General features: G+C 35.4%; 1 protein-coding gene across 1 annotated transcript in view; it reads left to right on the forward strand.

Moving 5' to 3' along the window:
- LOC114325229 (carboxypeptidase D-like) overlaps positions 1 to 19,473 on the forward strand; it is a 43,211-nt gene extending 23,738 nt beyond the window's left edge. Inside the window, exons 5-7 of the mRNA XM_050656606.1 lie at positions 4,898 to 5,016; positions 10,240 to 10,449; positions 13,120 to 19,473. Coding sequence (XP_050512563.1) covers positions 4,898 to 5,016; positions 10,240 to 10,449; positions 13,120 to 13,425 — 635 coding nt within the window. The 3' untranslated portion in view covers positions 13,426 to 19,473. The remainder of the gene's footprint in view (positions 1 to 4,897; positions 5,017 to 10,239; positions 10,450 to 13,119) is intronic.
- The last annotated feature ends 1,806 nt before the right edge of the window (positions 19,474 to 21,279 follow it).

The following is a 21,279-nucleotide window of genomic DNA, read 5'->3' on the forward strand; positions in this document are numbered from 1 at the left end:
ACGGTATCCACGGCGGAGAAGAATATCTTCGGTACGGTGTGTATGGCGGAGATGGCGACCCCCGATTTTAGGGTTCGTATAAAATAAACATGCAGCGACTGACCCAGAGTGGGCGGCTGCAAACAGCGACGGACCCAGAATGGGCGGCTGAACAAGAGGCCCTCCAAATGGGGGTTGTGGCGTTCAGGATTAAACAACCGAACACACGTTAAGACCAAAGGAATTATGAAGAAAAAATGGCAAAATGAAAAGTCGCGGAAATATCCCCAGGTGGTAATCCCCACACCTATCTAAGAGGGATCCCCAACCGATACGGGGGGGGGGCAATTTTGCTATAGATCTTCAGAGTCCAGTTGAAAACGTCAGCAAGGCAAAACAAAAGAAGAAACAGAGAAGAATCAAGATGGAATATTCAAGGATGGAACACAAAATACAAGGAACTCTTAATAGAAATCAGAAAGATGAATGTCGACATCGACATATTAACTATAAGTGAAACTAAGAAAAAGGGAAATGGCATAGAGGAAATCGGAGGTATAATACACATATGGAGTGGAGTTGATAAAGATAAAAGAGCAAAAGCAGGAGTAGGAATTCTTATTAAGAAAAAGTATAAAAGGAACATCAAATCGTGGGAGCCCATAAATGAAAGAATTATAAAAGTTCATATGACCTTATTCGGAAGAGATACAGTGGTATTAGGAGTGTATGTTCCAACAGATGACAGTAACATCAAGGAAAAGGAAAACTTCATGGATACGCTACAAAGCGAAATCATAAAGGTCAAAAAAGGGAAGAAATAATCATCGCAGGAGATCAGCGCGTTGGGAAAAAAGAAAATGACCAAACAATTGGAAGATTTGGAGAAGACGTTGGAAACGACAATGCAGAAAGACTCACAGAACTATGTGAGATGAACGGCCTCAGAATCACCAACGGCTTTTTTTGAACATAAAGACATTAATAAGTACACATGGACTCAAGAAACAAGAAACCTTAAGTCGATAATAGATTACGTCATACTGAAGAAAGAAACCACAATGCGAATAAGACACGTAAGAGTACAAAGAGGAGCAGAATGTGGCAGCGACCATAGACTACTGATAGCAAGATTAGAACTACCATGGGTACACCAAAGTGCACAGAGTAACCAACAACCACCTAAAGAACTACCAACAGAAAAAACACTGAAGATACACTTACTTCAGGACGACTACATAAGAAACTTGTACCAAAGAAGATTAGATCAGAAGCTAGTGGAATTTCGTTTTGAGGAGAATATCAAAAGTACATACGAACACATAAGAGAAAGCATAATACAAGCAGGTCTGGAAGCGCTAGGAGAAATAGAAAATACAAGAGATAAAAATTACAAATGGGAGTTTCACGAATACACCTTAGAGAAAATAAAAGAAAAAAAAAAAAGAACTATACCATAAATACCTAAGCACAAAAGATCCACAAGACCTCCGCAAATATAGAGATAAGAACAGAGAAGTTAGGGCTATTACACGAAAGAAAAAACGAACAATGGGAAATGTCATGTAGAAGTATAGAACAGAATATGGGAGGAACAAGAAGTTCAGAAGCCTGGAAAATTGTGAAATCATTACGAACTAACAGGAAAGAGAAAACTTTTATACAATACATACAAGACGACGAGTGGGAGAACCACTATAAAATCTACTGATAGAGCAAAGACCAGAATTCAGCAACGATGGAGACGAACAAAAAACGTTCTTTTAAAAATAAAAACCGCGTTTTTTGTTTTTTTTTTCGCCTTTTGATACAATTTTATACATGGTGATTAAAAAAAGGTAACACCGTCACTAGGATAGGTAAAAAACTGAAAAACAATTGGGGTTTGCTTAATAAAAAATTTTTGTAATGTCATCCATTTTCAAGATACAGGGCGTCGAAAAAAACAAAAATGTTACACATTTTTTACGATTTTGCCGAAACTACTCGCAACATTGTAATAAAATTTATTTAGCAGATTTTAAGAGGTAGTTATTGTGCATTTTTGACATACAAATAAGAATTTTATATTCATCGTTGGCGCGCATGGGGGTAATGGTCTGAATTTTTTAAAGAAAAAAAGATATTATGCTACTGAAATATTTCAAATTAACAATCATTTTTGAATTCCTCGTTCCATTTGTGACAAAAAATCTATATTCCCATTTTTTCATACGACGCGCAATTTTTATGCAAGAAATAAAACATCTTAACCCTTACAAAGTATTCGAACTACATACTATGTTAAGTTTCAATACATCTACATTATACTCGTAACTCCAATATAATAACATCCATATAAAAACTTAATTAAAATACTTTGGAAGTATTAATATATTTTATTTTTTGCATGAAAACTGCGTGTCGTATGAAAAAAAAGGGAAGATATATTTTTTGTCACAAATGGAACGAACAATCCAAAAAAGATTGTTAATTTGAAATATGTCAGTGATGTACTATCTTTTTTTCTTTAAAAAGTTGAGACCATTACCCGTATGCGCGCCAATTAAAAATACAAAATTCTTAATTGTATGTCAAAGCATGCACAATAACTACCTCTTAAAACCTGCCAAATTTTATTACAATTTTCGGCAAAAGTTATAAATGTGTAAAATTTTGTTTTCTTCAACGCCCTGTATCTTGAAAATGGATGGCATTACAAAAATTTTTTATTAAGCAAACCCCAATTGTTTTTCAGTTTTTTACCTATCCTAGTGACGGTGTTACCTTTTTGTGAACACCCTGTATAAAATTGTATCAAAAGCGAAAAAATGCGGTTTTTTAATTTTAAAAGTACGTTTCACCCATTTTAAAAATCTGAAAAAATTCAGGGTAATACATTATGCAAAAATACACGTTATAAATTTTTTTCGTGAAAACCAATGTCTCAGATATTTTTTTATACTCATTTAAAATTTTAAAATCGTCCTAAAATTTAAATTTCCCGCCAAAAAAAAATTTTTCGGACAAAACTTTTTGAAACTTACAACTTTTTTATTTAAAGTTTTTCGCTAGCTCTCGATGCTGTTGAGATAAAAAATAAAAACATAAAAATCCTAATTAGGCTCTAGGTGGGTCACGTGGGGGGGGGGGGGGGGGGGGTAAAAATTTCAGAAAGTGAGTTTCTCTATATGTGCTAAACGGTGACCTGTCTAGAATTCGAATCGAGTTGGGGGCATTTTTCATCATCTTACCCGGCTAGGCCCTTTCTCGATAAATTTCAATTGGTTTGTTGTTTTTAGCCAATAAGAACCGTATTATCGCATCTCACAACGCGGGTTTTTGATTGCGGCACACATTTCAAACAGCTGTTGTAAAATAACTAGAAGAGACGGTGACTTCGCGCCAGCATGGCTGGACAGCTACTGAACAGAGGAACGCCACGATGCTAAGATGGTCGCGCTAGCCCCGCCCTTAGCGGCTACAGATCAAAACGTAAAGAACTTTCTGGGTAGCCCTCGTATTAGCAAACATAAATTGTATCATCCAAATGTCATTATGAAGGGGTGTGCAAGTCTCTTCTCTCTCTCTTGTCGTTTCCCCATTACTGAGGATCGTGATTTCTTCCAATATTCCTGACAATGTTTCTCCATCGGTCTCTATCTTCAGCTGCTCTAAGAGCTTCGCAGAATGAGTTTCCAGCTGAATTCTTTATTTGGTCGGACCATCTAGTTGGTGCTCGTCCTCTTGATCTTCTCCCCGGAACGTTTCCAGAAACAATTAATCTCTCCAAACTGTCGTCACCTCTGCGAACCACGTGACCAAAGAATTGCAGTATTCGTTGCAGACATATTGCGGACAGCCTTTTTTGAATCTTGAGTTGGTTTAGAATGGAAACTTTTGTCCTATGAGCTGTCCAAGGTATGCGCAGCATTCTTCTCCAGCACCACATCTCAAAGGCATCAATTTTTTGGCGCTCATATGCGCGAAGAGTCCAAGTCTCTGCTCCGTATAGAAATATTGAGAATACAAGGGCATTCACCAGTCTCATCTTGATATTTTGAGAGATAGATCTGTCTTTCCAAACTTTAGTTAGGCGACTCATCGCATTTTTTGCCATACTAATACGTCTCCGAACTTCTGCTTCACAGTTACCATCGTTAGTTATACTAGACCCGAGAGAGACAAAGGTGTTTACGATCTGGTATTCTTGTAACATGTTAGTCAGTTAAATAGTGTCGAATCTGTCGACCACCATTATTTTTGTCTTAACTTTATTTATTTTTAGACCAACTTTATTGCTTTCGTACTCAACTCTTCGCAGGAGATCAAACATTTCTTGCTCGTTTGCTGCTATAAGTATAGTGTCATCAGCAAATCTTAAATTGGAGATTTTCCTACCAGTTACTGTTATTCCACCGGCCCATCCTTCTAAAACCATCCTCATGACATGTTCACCATAAATGTTAAATAAGTCAGGTGACAACACGCATCCTTGTCTAACACCTCTCTCGGTCTTGAATTGGTTTGAGAACTTCTGATCTAGTCGTACTGTCACCATATTAGACTGGTACAGATTTTTAATAAGTGTCACCAGGTGCATTGGTGCGCCCATTTCTATTAAAATTGACCACAGATTTATCCAGCTTGCGCAATCAAATGCCTTTTGGTAGTCAACGAAGCATATTATCATAGGTACTTGAAATTCTCTACATTTTTCAATTAGTTGTCTCAGGTTCAGGATTTGTTCCCTTGTACCTTTACCCTTTACAAACCCCGCTTGTTCCTGAGGTATTTGGTAACGTAGATAGGTTTTTAATCTGTTTTTGATGATGTGTAAGTGTGCAAGTCTCTTAGGCTGGGTTAAATACTAATACTTACTTGCTTGATGGAAAGCTGATGTTGGTTCAACCATCATTCTTCGTATTTTATGTTGCAGGTGGTATGGGAGACTACAACTACAATTACCATGGATGTATGGAAGTTACTTTGGAATTATCCTGTTGCAAATACCCTCCAAAAGAAAATCTTCCACAATTATGGGACGATAATAGAGAGGTATACCCATTCAACTAATTTTCTTTTATAGATAACCTGATCTTTTAAAAAAATCTTGCAAGCAAGTATAAAACTTCTTGTGTATTGCAATGTTTATTTTAACTTATTTAAAGTGTTTTAACACTAACAACACTAACATACGAAAAATGTGTAACGGTTATTTATTTAACAGTACAAATTTATAATAATATAAAATACAATGCTGCGAAGGTTCAGTGGCGTAGCCAGGAATTGGCTTTGGAGGGCCCACCGGGGGGTCTGGAGGGTAAAGTAAACCCCCGGAAAATTTTTGAAAATTAGACCTTGAAATAGGCGTTTGGGACTCATTTAAGCATCAAAATCTTAGGTTACAAATAACTTTATTATAGTTTTCAATTCCTCTCGAAAAGGAAAAATCAACGACATTTTATTTTGTTGATTAAAACTTTAGGAAAGATGTAAAGTTGTATGTTAATGATCCTTGAGTCATAATTTGATTGATGCTGTCATGCTGTATACTCTACCACTTTCTTATTGAAAAATACTCATATTTTAACAGATCAAAACCCATAAGTATTACAAGTAATGTTCATAGAAAGGTTTCAAAACTCAATACAATTTTTTATCCGTTCATAACATTTATTATGTGCACAAAATTAGCAAGTTTACTTTCAATACAATCCTGAATTGGTAATACATATGAAGATGTGCCCTACTAATGGAACTGCAACCTTCTTGGAGTTCTTGTGTATTGGCAGATGATTTCTTCTGTCTTCACTTGCAAATCTCGATGTATGGATAAGAGTGCAAGGGAAGTGAGCCTTTCTTCGCCTATTGAATTTCTTAAATAGGTCTTCAGTCTTTTCAGTGTTGAAAATGATCTGGAAAATTAAAAAAAGGTGGAATCTTTTGAACTTTAAAGTGAGGTAATGAGTAATATTACTGACAAGCTGTCTAGTATTATTAAAAATTGTTACAACTTCAATAAATTACAATGAAGAAAACATATTACTAGAACAACTAAAAAGAACGATATTAACTATTTATAGTTCAAAGTAAACTCATCAAAGTTTATAGGAAATATTGTATAATAATTTACCTTTCAACTGATGCTGTTGTGACAGGGAGGACTGCCAATATACCAAGCAGAATCTTCATGTTAGGAAAAGCATCATCTTCGTCCTTCAAAGCCTTTAGCACTGAAGTAGCAGTTTTAGGCGTAACCTGGGAAATCTTCCAGTGGCTTTTCCATAACTCCCACTCCGCATTCAAGATGTCCCGGTTTGTGTGGACCAAATCGGATTGGTAAAAATCCAAGGCAGGCTCCAGATCAGTGAACTGCCTTTATTGGATATAGCAAGGAAGTACACTGTCTAGGCCAATTAACACATCTTTGTGGCTGGTGAATCTTTCGGTCAGTGAAGATGATATTTCGTCAATATACGGGTAAAATATAGATCTCCTGTAATACTCCTCTGGGTTGTTGGCTTCTATATACGTTCGATCTAAATCTTTGTGTGCCTACGACTCTCGGGGTTTTTGGTTTGATACCAAGTTTCTCTCCCATATCTTCAGCTCTCCTATACAGTTGTAAGAACTCTTTGTCGCCTTCTTTTCTCATTTCGGAAAATCTTTGTTGTACCAACTCAATCTTGAGCATATAACTCAATAACCTCAAAACAAACCAGAAAGGCGTGAGAGCGAAAAAATCTTAGCAGCCTAGTGGCTGCTGACAGTCGGTCCCATGAACAGTGTTGCCAACCTTTACCTTCTAGAGAAGAAAATATACCCAGTACCGACACACTGTTACTTTATAATAACTGCAACTCTTTATTTATGAATGCAATAATACGTGTACACTGTTAAATAAGATGTGTGAAGCACGTTGTTTTACGTACAAGATTTAATACAACTAAACCGTAAGTCAATACCCGTAAAACTTAGTTTTTTATGATTTCTACAATGTTTAAAATTTTATAAATTTCGGGGGGGGGGGCGGCCCCCTTGGGCCCCTTCCCTGGCTACGCCACTGCGAAGGTTTATCAGGGTCGTAGCAAGGCTAGCGTAGCAGTGTATTAACTTTATGGCTTAATTAATTATTATTATCCCGATTATTTATAGCGTTCTTCGCCTTCCGGTTCTCAGTTTCCAGCTTCGTCGGTTGTTCCATTCGCCAGGATGAAGATTCCTTTCCGACATTGCCTTCTGAATGCCGCCTAGCCATGATTGTTTCGGCCTTCCTCTCTTCCTACTTTCCCTTGGCGTCCATTTTAGAATTTGTTTTGGAAGTCTGTCGTCGTCCATTCTATCTACATGGCCATACCAGATCAGTTGTCTCCTTTGAATTTCGTCTATGATGGTTGACTTGACTTCTATTATATTTCTGATTTGGTTATTTTCTATTATTTCAAGCCTTGATTTTCTAGCCGATCTTCTCCAGAAGTCCGTTTCCAATGCAAGTAGGCGTCATTCCAGGGATTTAGTAAGTTGATATGTTTCGCACCCATAGAGCACTATACTTTTAAAGATGGAGTTAAAGATAATATGTTTTCTTTGATTAGATAGTTCTTTTGACCATAGCATTGTAGACCAGTAAGGATCTGCGAAAAAACGTCTATTTTTGGATGTGAGAGGTGGCATTCGGATGTTTGTAGATAAAGTTAGGTGACACCTTCAGTAATAATAATTGACTTATGCTCCTTCTCAAATATGCCCGGAACATTAATAAAAAAATTAAAATATTTAAAAATTTCGAAAAACATCGATTTTTTTCTACTTTCTTTGCTTATTTATAACTTTAAAACTATTCGTTTTGGAACAAAGTCGTACAGCAATAAAATAAAGATAATTGAATTTTGTATGATATACGACTGGTAAAAAATGTCTTAAGGTATTTCCTTTTCTGCAATATAGCAATAAATACAAAATAAGGGGGCAAAATAAGTCTGTTGTTATTCAATATTTTTAACCACTTTGGTGGCACTTAGAACCTTAGTAATTCGCTTAGGAAATTCTTTGTAACATACTTAAATCATGTACCAAATTTCATTAAAATCGACCTAATAAATTTTGCATAATAAATTTGCAATCTAAATGTTTTTAAAAAAGTTCAAATTTTTTAAAATCTTTCTGAACAAAAAGTAGACCATTTAAAAGTTGGCTAATTTTTTTACATATAAAGAGGTGCTCTACCTATCTAATACACTTTACAGAATTAAAATCGGATTATTTAAGGGGCCCCAGCAATGTTTTAAATTTATAAACAATTTTTTGGCTTATAAACGAATAGCTTTGTTTAATAATAAAAAAATTAATTTTTAGCAATGCAAATAATTAAAACCGGTATAATTTGACTTAAACTTTCGAATGCTGTCAGCAGAATTGCTATTTTATTTTTTAATCAAACGTTATTCGCGTTCAAAAATTGCAATTTCTCGATTTTTTGAAAGTTCCACCGCGTTTATCTCGAAAACTATGCATCCTACGAAAAAACTTGTAAGAATATTTTTTGCTTAGAATTACCCAAGAAATACAAAAAAATGTTTTATTTTGCGAAAAATCGATTTTATGTAATTCCTCAAGTTCTTTGTTTATAACAATCTGATCGACATCCGGATCAACTGTTACCCAAAAAATTCGTATTCTACGGGTCAAAATACATAAAAAAACTTGGGTAAGTCCATCTAAATAAAGGAGCCCGTAGCACCCCCTCCTGGCCACAGCACTAATTTGTTTATAAGCCAAAAAATTGTTTATAATTTTAAAACATTGCTGAGGCTGCTTAAATAATCCGATTTCAATTCTGTGTGCTGAGTGTTTCAAGTGCATTAGATAGGTGGAGTACTTCTTTATATGTAAAAAAATTGACAAATCTTTGTATGTTCTAGTTTTTGTTGTGCAAGATTTTAAAAAATTTTAATTTTTTAAAAAAAGTTTAGATTGCAAAATTATTATGCAAAATATAGTAAGTCAATTTTAATGAAATTTGGTGTACAGTTTTAGCACATTACAAAAATTGTCTAAGCGAATTAGGAAGGTTCCAAGTGTAACCTAAGTGATGGAAAATCATTGAATAAGGACAGGCTTGTTTTGCCCCCTTATTTTATATTTATTGCTATTTTGAAGCAAGGATGATAAATTAAGACATTTTTAACCAATCGCATCTGATAGAAAATTTAATTATCTTTGTTTTATTTCTATAGGACTTTGTTCTAAAATGAATAGTTTTTAAGTTATAAGCAAAAAAGTAGAAAATAAAAAACGAAATTTTTTGAAATTTTTAAATACTTTATTTTTTTTTATTAATGTTCCGGGTATATTTGAGAAGGAGCATAAATCAATTATTATTAACGAAGTTATCATCTAACTTTATCCGCAAAAATCTGAATGCCACCTCTCACATCCACCTAATAACAGATCCTTACTGGTCTATTGGGTTTAGGCATCCAATCACCCTTTTTCCTTTCACGATCCTTTGCTCTATCTCTTTTTCGGTGCGCCCACTCTTGTTGATTGTTGTTCCCAAATATGCATATTCCTCACAGTTCTTGATTGTTTCTTGTTCATTAACTATTAGATCTTCTACTCCAGTCCCGATGCATAAGTATTGCGTTTTGTTTCTATTTACAGAAAGGCCCCACTCTTCATATGTTTGAAATACCCGTCTCGTCATGAATTCTAAATCTTCCTTATCCGCTGCTACTACGACTTGGTCATCCGCGAAATAGAGTAGATATACAATGTGTCAAGTTGAATTCCCATCCCTGAACAAGATCGTCTCCAGTATTTTAGTGCTTCATTTAAATAGATCTTAAATAGTACTGGGGAGAGGCTACATCCTTGTCGTAATCCTTTTGTTACTGGAAATTCTTCTGATAAGGTGTTGTTTAGTTTGATTTTTGATGTGGCTTTATTGTATAGTTGTTTGACCGCGGCGATGATCGTGTTATTTAAGGAAGATCGTTCAAGAGATTGCCACAGCTTTCTCACAGGAATCGTGGCATATGCTTTTGTGAGATCCACAAATAAAAGATGTATTTCCTGGCTTCTTGCAACTTTCTCTTCATTAAGTTGTGTTATGGTAAATATGTGGTCTACGCAAGATCTTCCAGCTCTAAAACCTGCTTGCTGTTTATTTCATGGCTTAATTTGCTGACATTAAATAATTTTTCACTGATATTTCAAATCTGCCTTCTTTATTGTCTAATAAATAAATAAATAAATAAAATATTAATTTTATTTCAGTCACTTTTGGCGTATTGTATGCAAGCCAATAGAGGAGTAACAGGAAGAATAGTGGATTTCGATACACGTAAACCTATAGAAGCTACATTAAAGATAGAAGGTAGGGATACGGTAAAGGTATTCCAGGAGTACAAACAAATATATTTTAAAAGTTGGAGTAAAACTGGAGAATTTTGGAGGCTTTTGTTACCTGGGACTTATGTATTAAAAGTAAGTAATGTTTACATTTACAATAAACTACATAATATTTAATATTTTCTATTTTTGACCTATTGAGTGTTATACTGTTTTCTCCAAGAATTGTTTTTACCACTTCTTCTTAAAGTACAGTGGAACCTCGATAACTCGGATTAATGTGGACCGCGGTCGATCCGGGTTATCGAGAATCTGGTAAAAATTAATAAAATACGGTATACTTACAGATAAACTCAGTTAGAATTGAAATAACATGAAAAATATGTATATAAATATACACAGTACCTACACATCTAAATTACTAAAAACACGCAAACACAAACCTAAACAAACGGAAGCGAACAATACAATACTGTATTCATACAGTCACAATCGGAACGATGTTTTGTTATTATGTATTAAGAACAGTGAAAACTAAGGCCATTGATTAAAAAAGAATTTTTTAAATAGTCTTTCTTAAACAATGCTAACACAGTTTGAAATAAAAAATAAAGGAATACTACAGACAGGTACCTGTTGTTTCTGCCGGCTTGTGCCATGAGTCATTTTTACTATCGTCAATGGCGGATCCAGCAACCTTGCAAGGAGGGGGCAATGAAATAAAAATTTTCTAGTCACTCGCGTACACAGGATTCTTTTTCGGTATGGGCTGTTACTTTATTTTTCTTCATGTACCATGTGCTTAACGTTGGTTACTATCATAGCTACTTTAATTTTATTCACTGCCACCCTAAATCAACCACGAAGTGCTTTTTCGTCCTGGACTGCGTTTGCCTTCTATTTTCACTTGCATAATATTTTGTAGCAACCTATATTTGAAACTTCTCATCACATGTCCAAAATACTCGACTTTTCTCTTCTTGATGCCTTCTATAATCTCAGTAGTCTTGCTGAGACGTTCTAGTATTGTGGAGTTTCGAATCTTCTTCACCCAAGATACTTTTAAAATTCTTCTATAAAACCACCTTTCGAAAGCCTCAAGGCGATTTAGGTAAGTAGTTCGATTTCATTCACAGTCCAAGACTCGATACCATACAGTAAGACTCAGAACATGTACTTTGGAGAAGAAATTCTGTTTTATGTTTCATTTCGTTATTCAGTTGTCAACAGGACACAAAACTCACTATTTATTTTCAATCGTAATTATCTCTTTCTTAAAAAAAGGCGACACCAGGCGAAGTCTCAAGGAGGGGGCAATTGACTCCATTGACCCCCCCTTGGATCCGCGCCTGACTATCGTATAGTTCAAATTACACAAATACACATTATCTCTCAAATATTATATTACATACATACATTTTTATTGTTGAAATGTTTGTCTGATGAAAATCGGTCCAGGTTAGCCGGACTTCAGGGTTATCGGGGGCCGACTTATCGGAGTTCCACTGTACTCTCTCCTCAATGGAGGTTAGTTACTAAAATTGCAAACTCTTCTCTGTCTTCAGCTGTTTGTAATATCTGTTCAAAATTCTCGGGTCCTGCCCTGTCCATTCTCGGGTATTTCTTAGCCACCACAGTCTTTTCTTTCCTAGTCTCCTCTTTCCCTCAATATTTCCTTTCACTATTAGTTGAGCATTTTTATAATTTTTACCGTGTTGAAAAGTTCTCGTTCCTTGCTTATACTATGCAGCACTGCTTCGTATGCGGTATGCGATGTTCATGAAATTTTGAGGATTATCCGAAAGATTCACATTTCAAGGGCCTCCAATTTATTTACGGTTGATAATTTACGGGTCCACGTCTTAACTGTACAAAGCAGATTTTTAATTTTTTCGAAAGATTTTCTGGCACTTCTATTTTCGATTTTATTTCTAGATCAGGATTTAGGCTGCCATTGATCCAACTTAAATCTATTACTTAGTTAGTTAGAAGTTACTTAAATCTATTCACCTGTTCTAAAACGTGCCCGTTTATTTTGCAAGGTTGAGGTACATTTTGGTTTTTTTCTTATTGACATCACTTTGGTTTTCTTAATGTTTTTCTATGGTTTCTTAATGGTTTCCTAATTTTTTGCCCACAGGTCGAGTTATAGTGTATAGATTTTTGCGATAATACTACTACCTGTGGCACACCAGTCTCCATGGTTCCAACATCGAATAGCGTTGGCCCTATTCGAACTCTGAACCTCCTGTCAGCTATGAATGATGGGAGAAGACATATGTCATCGACATCGCCTCACTATAACCATATTGGGTTATTTTATACAGCAGGCCGTCCTGAACCCCACTCTTAATTTACGATTTAAAGAACATACAAAGGAGAGGATATCTTGATCCCGCATATACCAATGATGCCAGTGAACTTACCATTTGATTTTAAGTATCTCAAATTTCTCGTGCACGTGGCTTTTGCAATGACGATAAAGAAATCGTAAGGCCAATTGCTGGAAGTTTGCGGAATGAACTTGGAGTTTCTCTAAATTGAGCGAGGACAATTAGATGTCGCGTTGTCACGCGTCGGAAAATCGTCATCGTTGTATATGTACACATATTTAAAAAGCGTTAGGTTGATTAAACTTTGTTCGTACAGAATGATTTGAGTAGTTTTTTGTTGTCCGTCAATTTTTAGTTATTGAACTTAAACACATTATGTAATTCTAAGGTGGTAAGGAGCTTGCTGGTTCAGCTAGTATTTCATTTAATTAAAAAAAATTATGCAAGTCTGAACATATTTTTTATATTCCAGATTGAAGCAGAAGGTTACTATCCGACAACCAAGAGGTTTGAAGTAAAAGACTATAAACCTTTCCCACAACTCACCTTTTTGAACATATCCCTCCTACGCAATACAGTACCCACAACGACCCATGTTCCTCCTAAGGAGAAAACGAGTTCGATTCCAATCATAAACCTGACATCACGTTTTAGTGATAAGGGAGATGTGGTAGTAACGTCAGTCCAAGAATCTAAAGTCGCACTTGCTGCGGTTCAGAATAAATACAGCATCATATTGCTGGTGAATCTGGTTGTTCTGTTGGTTCATCTAACGTGAATAACGAACTGTTAAGCCGGGGTCCGATAGAGTGTGGCGTGGTACTCTTCATCAGTTTAGGTAGGCAAAGAGAAATGGAGAATATATAACAGTGAACAGAATAACAGAAAATAGAGCAATATTTACTTTTTGATAAGTTCGGTCGGACCATTCCGATGGAGATTTTCCCCTCGAGTATCGAGAATACATCACCAGTGTTGGCTGTAGTAATTTTAGTAAGTTGGTTAATTCATACACAACGTCGTTAGACCACTCCATAGTAAAATTACCACGGCACTGACCATACCAGTCCCTAGCTGAGTTGGAATAAGGGTCTGCATCAGCTTCTGACTTCCTTTATTCTTCTTCTTCAGGTGCCATCTCCGCTACAGAAGTTGGTAATCATCACAGCTATTTTAATTTTTGAGGCAGTAGCTCTAAATAGTTGTTTTGAGCTGCATCCAAACCATTCTGTCAGGTTCTTCAGCCATGAAATTCGTTTTCTTCCGATGCTTCTTCTGCCATCTATCTTTCCGTGCATTATGAGTCGTAAGATGCCATACTTCTCGACCCGCATCACATGTCCGAAATACTGTAGCTTTCTTTCTTTAATTGTAAGTTCAACTTGCTTCTCTTTACCTATTCTTCTCAGTATTTCATTGTTCGTAACTCTATCTACCAGGAAACTCTCATAATTCTTCTATAGGTCCACATTTCAAAGGCGTTAAGTCATCTCATTGTCTCTACATTTAACGTTCACGATTCCACTTCATAGTATAGTACACTGTATACGTAACATTTTGTTAGGCAAGAGCTAATGTTAAATCTTTGCTACATAGGACCTTTTTCATTTTCATAAAATGAGAACGTGCTTTTTCGATTCTGACTTTGATTTCTGCAGTGTAGTCATTATTTTCTGTTATAAGTGTTCCAGGATAAAATGTACTTTTTTACTCTTTCGATCTGCTGGCCCTTTACTATCAATATTTCGTTAGTATTATGGTTGTTTTTACTAATTTTCATAAACTTTGTCTTTTTGATATTGAGAGAGAGTCCGTACTCCCTACTACACCTTACTATTTTACTCATGAGTCTTTCCAGGTCTTGTAAAGACCTATTATTACTGTATCACCTGCATATCTGATGTTGTTAACTAAGACTCCATTTACTCTTATGCCGATTATTTCATCTTCAAGAATTTCTTGCATTACCTCTTCAGAATAAGCGTTAAATAATAGAGGTGATAGTATGCAGCCTTGCCTGACTCCTCTCTTTATTTCCATTTCTTCAGATATTTCTTTTTCAATTATTACTATTGCTCGCTGATTGACTTCCTTTAAACTGTGTTAATTTACCGATAAACGATGGGAAACTTCGCGCCGATCCACTCCGGCCATAAATAGAGGGTTTGGTCTTAGCCTAAGGATAGTAAATAACAATTTTTTTTTTATTTAGAAAGACAAAGTCGCATCCACCCGAAGGTTATTAGCGACATTTCTGTAACATTTGTAACAATATTAAATCAAAAATTGGTAAAAATGAATTACAATTTGTATACGATTAAATCTTTGGATCAATAATTGGATTCCACGCACTAACACTTTATTTTTGAAATGAACTTTTAGATCGCTAGCGACACTCCGACACTCTCTTTCTGATGCATCATTAGTGATAGCGTTACGCGCACTAGTATCTGCTTGTTCATATTTCCTTCAATGCCTATGTGGGATGGTATCCACAGGAAGTGGATTCTTCTGAAACTTTCTTCAGCTTCCATTAGTTCGGCCTTGGTGCTTTTCTCAATGGGGTGTTTATGGTATATATTTTGCATAGCTTTGACTGTGCTAAGGGAGTCGGAAAGGACTGGGCAACACGGCAAGGGAGGTTTTTAATATATACATAGTTTGATGGCTTTAAACAAACCAAAGAGCATCTGCAGTATAGATGCTGGAATTCAGAGACAGATGTAGGAGCATAACAAGGCGATGAAAAATTCCATCAATATTCTTTTGGAGTAGAAACTTGAATCTTAATGTTGGCTTAATTGAGATGTGTCACTTTCCCAGTCTGACGCCTCACTGCCAAGATAACTATTAATTTTTTTCTTTGTAGAAGTGAATTTTCGTTTTATGGATCTTTCCTTTAAATGGGGGTAAACTAGACTGAGCATATGGGACAAAGCTGATAGGTCTGTGGTATATTCTTGAATTGTGGTTATAGGATCTGTTGATCCCGTGATATTCATTAGGAGGATGTTAAGTTGATCAAAGTTTAGAGGGAAAGGTAGAGGGTGATTTTCTATGAAGTTTTTAGCAGAGTCAAGTAAGAGAGAAAATGAGCATTCAGAAGTGCTTGCTGAACTAATTTTAGCTTTTTTAGATTTTGCTTGGACTTTAGGTGGTGGAAAAATGTTACATTCTTTTGAAGATGGATCTGCTTCAGGTGAAATAATTTCATCAAAGTTACGTTTTGGTTGATTAATTATGTGACTGTCCTTATTTGATGCATCTTCTTTGTTCGGTATCTCCGGGACATTGAAAATAGACATTTGTTCAAACTGAGAAGGGTTTGTATCATTTGGTGCTTGCAAAGATATATTTGTTGCGCTGGATACCGATGCTTCATTGTTTTGGTGGGGGTTTAGTTGAGCTAGTGGTTCGGAGCACTGTGATGCAATGTGACCTGGCTTCTTGCATCTAAAGCAAATTAAACTGTCTTGAGAGATGAATATTCTATATATCGTGTTGTCAAAAACAAGAGTAAATGACTCTGGTAGTGTTAGACTGTGAGGACTGATATAGATTTGTCTTCGAAAACTAAGGATGTGATTGAACTCAGGCATAGAAGTACTAATTTTGAGGAATGTCATGGGGGAGACAGGAACTATGCCGATTTTTTGTAACTCATTGATTAGCAAGTCGTGCGATATTGAAGGACATACGCCGGAGAGCACAAGTCGTTCCGCTGGTGTAACTAACCTTCTTGCTCTGACAATTTCACCTTATATTTCTATTTGACCATAATTATTCATAAAATCATCCACTATTTGTTTATTGGATAAATACATACAGATTATTAGATAATCTAGAAGAGAAGATTATATTTTTCGGTTGAATTATATTTCCAAGTGGGAGAAGGTAGTCTTGAAGTTTGGTGTTTTCTAAGGCACAAAAGATAATTGCTTGGGACTTTAAAGGAAATTGCACTCTCGACGCTGCCAAAGAGTATGACTGTGATGCGTTTATTTGACTTTGATGGTCTTGTATTGTAGAACTGTTGTGGGATTCCATGTTTGAATTCATTTCGATAAACGTTAAGTGAAAAGTAAGTCCGACCCTGTACACCTGCTAAAACAGGTGTATCAGTCTTTACTAAAAGCGGTTGTTTTGCTGGTAAAACTGGATTTGTGTATTGACAACAATAACAAATAATTGCAATTTGCTGACTTTAATGCTAATTTTACTGGATATTATGTAAAGAGTTTGTACACTTACAGTTTATTTCAATATATCACTGAGATTCACATTTTATAACTTATGTTAAACTTTGTTAATATTAAAAATATTCGGAGCCCACATTGAATACAACATTATAGTTATCGATGCAGGATCGGTCTCCAATAACAAATTTTGAGGCAAATACTGCAATTTTCACTTTGTGTTGATTCCCGTCTTTAGTTTTGATCTTTTTCTATTACATATTTTCTGTTTCTCTTGGCTTGCCATGCCACATACTGTTGGATCTCAGCTTTATGTAGTACAAATGATTGAAATGAAGATTTTTGATGATACTCATCGAAACAGTTCAGGGGTTTATAAAGAGACTTTTAAGCGAAAAGTGCCGTTGTAGTTTGAAGTTGTTGACTTATTTTTAAATATAGGATATTTTCAGGGAAGTAAGTTTTTCTGGGGACTTTAAATAATCCAGGTATTTAACGAGTTTTTAGTTAATATACAGGGTGTGGCATTAGTGTGAGTAAGTCGAATTACTGATTTGTCGTAAGAGATATGAACAAAATTGTTAAGGTAAAAGTTGGGGTATAGATAGGACCATACTTTAAAAATATTTTCAAATATAGAGGGCCAGCCATACTGACAGGGTGGAACATACTGTTCTTTTTTTATTTGAACATCTCTCATCTCTCCTCGTTTTTTAATATAAGGTTTTACCCTGTTAAACGAGGAAATTTAAAAGATAATTACGTTTTTTTATTAAGTGGGGGTATGGTTTGAAATATTTAATTTCTTTTATTATTTCAAATAAAAGTGCATACTTTTAAGAATACTCTCTGAAAATTTCAGATTGATCGGAGTAAAATTACCAGAGATACAGCGTGTTGAATATCTCTACCTTCGACTCGCTTTGCCGCGACTTCGCGCCGGCAAGCTTGAGCGTAGTGAGAAACGTTAAACAACTGTTCGCCTTCTCTTTTGTAGATTACTCCGCGATTCAAAAAACATATTCCAATGTGCATCACTTTACGATTTGGCAGACAAATAAGAAGATAAAGATGCACTTGTCAAAACTTTTAACGGATTTTTTTCAAAAGTGCTTTTTTAAATGCGGTGGACATTGTAACTGAAAAACTACTTGACCCATCTACCTGAAATTTTGCATATATTTTCTTTAGACATTTCATGAGGTAACAACGTCGAGATATTTTTCGTTTTGTGCCTATTTTTTGTTCAACAATCAAAAATCTGTTGATTTTCACAAAATTTTTACCAAAAATTTCGTATTTTTGGTTTCTGAGTGATACCAAAAATTCAAAAATAATTAAAAATAAAAAAAACTCGACGTTGTTACTCGTGAAACTCATAAGCTAATTAAATACCTAATTTTGAATTTTTTGTTTCGTATAATCCAGTGACGAGTTCTGATGCCCACCGCAAAATCCATTTTTTTTGAGCTGCCTGTCAAAATTTGTCACCAATGGCTTATTTTTTAATATTTAGGATTGCATTTTTTTTAAATATTCTTTGAATTGTACTTAATATGTTTATTTAATTTATAAAATAATTCTACCATTGCTTCGAAAAAAATTCACAAAAATGTGCTTGATATGTTTATTTCAAAACATGCCCCCCTTAATTTCGTAGCAATTTTAACACCCTATAAAATTGTAGAGATTTAACATCAAAACATCTATTCATATATTTAGTTTTTAAAAAATGACTAGAATCTTTTATAAAAGGTATATTTGTTAAAATTCCCTAAAAAGGGCTACATCACAGAACTAGTTTTCGATTGGATGACCGATCATCATCAGTGCTGACGTGATTCTAACATGCTAACCACCAAAATACAAAAATATATGGGTAAAAACAAAAATATATGGCCACTTGCTATCATCTAGTCAACATGTGAACAAGTCAATTTTGGGCTCAAATGGTACCTCGAGCATAATACATGGGATATTTTGTACATCCATGTTTAAGTTCACGAATTTTATCTATATTTCCATGACGGATCAATTTTAAAGGGTTTTTACCCATATATTTTTTATTTTTGTGGTTAGCATGTTAGAATCACGTCAGCACTGATGATGATTGGTCATCCGATCGAAAACTAGTTTTGTGATTTAGCCGTTTTTAGGGAATTTTAACAAATATACCGTTTATAAAGGATTCTAGTCGTTTTTTGTAATATATGGTATGCAGCCAACTACAGGAAAACTTTTTCTTCGTGGATATTTTATTTTGGTATACAGGGTTGGTCGAAACATGGAATGAGTATTTTCTGAGTTTTCTTAAATGGAACACCTTGTATTTTACTTTTAGTATTGTAAAGAAGCTAATTGCTTTAATTTGTGAGTTATTCGTGATTCTTTGAGGTTAGCCGTGAAGCGCGAGATCTCAATTTCTTTATCGCACAGGGCCGCAACCAGACGTATATGACTCACAACAATATTAACTAAATAAACTTGTTAGATAGGTACTCGGATTATTAAAAATCCATATATTTTTTTAATAATATCCCCAAACTACTTACTTTATGTTACACTTATATTAAAATACTACCAATTGTTTATGTTAGTACCTATTAAAAAAATAAATACAATGATCTGTTTTTTCTTTATTTATTAGTATTTGAAATAGTACACAGTACTTACAGTATTTTCCTATTTTAGGAAATATTTTCCATTGTTTAATAGATTCCCTAACTAAGCATTACAAAACAAGCCATGGAGGAACGCCATAATTAGAGTAGGCTATGAAATTTATGTATACCGTTATATTGAAGTTACATCTTTTGCAATTTGCATTGTGAACAATCATACTCATTATCATTATCACGGTGTTACAGTCCTTAAATAGCATCAACTTGGGCGATTGATTAGGAGTCTTTGGGCAAACATGTAACTATAATAAATCTTACAGCCTAAGTCAACATACAACTGTGTTCCAGACTGAAGTTTTTGCTTTGGTGGCCTGCATTGATGAAATCATTGATGAACACCCTAAAGCTAAGAGAATCAACATTTACAAAGATATCCAATCGGCTATTCTGTCTGTAAGGAACCCACTCACCAAATCAAAACTGGTGAGAAACTGCAAAGATATCCCCCTCAACAACCTGGCAAAAGACAATAAAGTGTCTTTAATATGGGTCATGAAGGGGTGCATGTGAACGAACGAGCAGATATGTTAGCACAACAAGGCTCGAGAAAAACTTTTGAAGGACCAGAACCTTTCTGTGGCATCACTAAAGATGCTACGAAAAACGAGGTTCAGAAATGTTTGATAAAGAATCATCAAAAGAAATGGAGAGCAACTCAAGGGCAAATCCAGACTAAGAAAATAATCAGCAATATTGATAAAAAACTCTCGGACAGTTTGATGAACCTCAAAATAAACGAGAGATCAAAACGGTCACTGAAATGGTGACTATACATTGCCGTTTAAGAAATCACCTATACAAACTATGTAAGGTGAATGAACCATAGGGCAGAAAGTGCAAAATGGAAGAAGAGACTGTCATACATATACTGTGCCATTGCACTGTGCTAGGTGTATGGCTAGGCGATAAAAGTACCAATAGAAAAACTGTTGGCCTTCGTTGAGGCCACAGAACTTATTAGAGTTTCAGGAAAAAACAAGGTATTGTACAAAGGTCTTATCACCAAATGCCTGAGACTAACGAGTCTCGCCTGAGTTAAGAAGAAAAAGAAGAAGAAGCATCGACTTTATCAAACTTTCTGCTTTTAGGTTTTCCAGGTTTCGACAACACCGATCTTGTCAGTATCTTGTATAACGCCGTCTATCCACTTTAGCTTTGGTCGGCTCCGTCTTCTTACTCCCTTTCATCATCAACGGTGCTACAGCCCTATGAAAGAGCCTCGACCTTCCCAAGTCTATTACGCCAGTCAGTCCTATCCATTGCCAACCGTTGCCAGTTTGCTGCGCCTATTTTTCTCCCATCCTCATCTACACCATCCTTCCATCTAAGTTTTGGCCTACCCCTATTTCTACTTCCCACTGGTTGTGACATAAGGATTCTTCTAGGAGGGTTGTTATGCTGTGATCTTGCTAGATGTCCTACCCATCTTAGTCTTCCTATTCTTATAAGAGATACTACGTGTTTACCACCAAATATATGTTTATATCTGTGGTATACCTCATAGTTGTACCTCCTCCTCCAAATACCATTTTTACAGATGCCACCGAATATTCCTCTCAGGATCCTTCGTTCAAATATAAGCAGAAGGTTTTCATCTGCCTTGGAGATGGTCCATGTCTTCGATCCATATATGTCAACACTGGTTGTATAAGGGTTTTGTATATGGTTATTTTTGTTTTTTGGCTTAAGTTTCTGCTTCTCATATGTCTACTCAGTCCAAAATAGCATTTGTTCGCTAGGATTATCCTTCGCTTG

The sequence above is a fragment of the Diabrotica virgifera genome, chromosome 7 (assembly GCF_917563875.1).
Source record: "Diabrotica virgifera virgifera chromosome 7, PGI_DIABVI_V3a".
NCBI lineage: Eukaryota > Metazoa > Arthropoda > Insecta > Coleoptera > Chrysomelidae > Diabrotica > Diabrotica virgifera.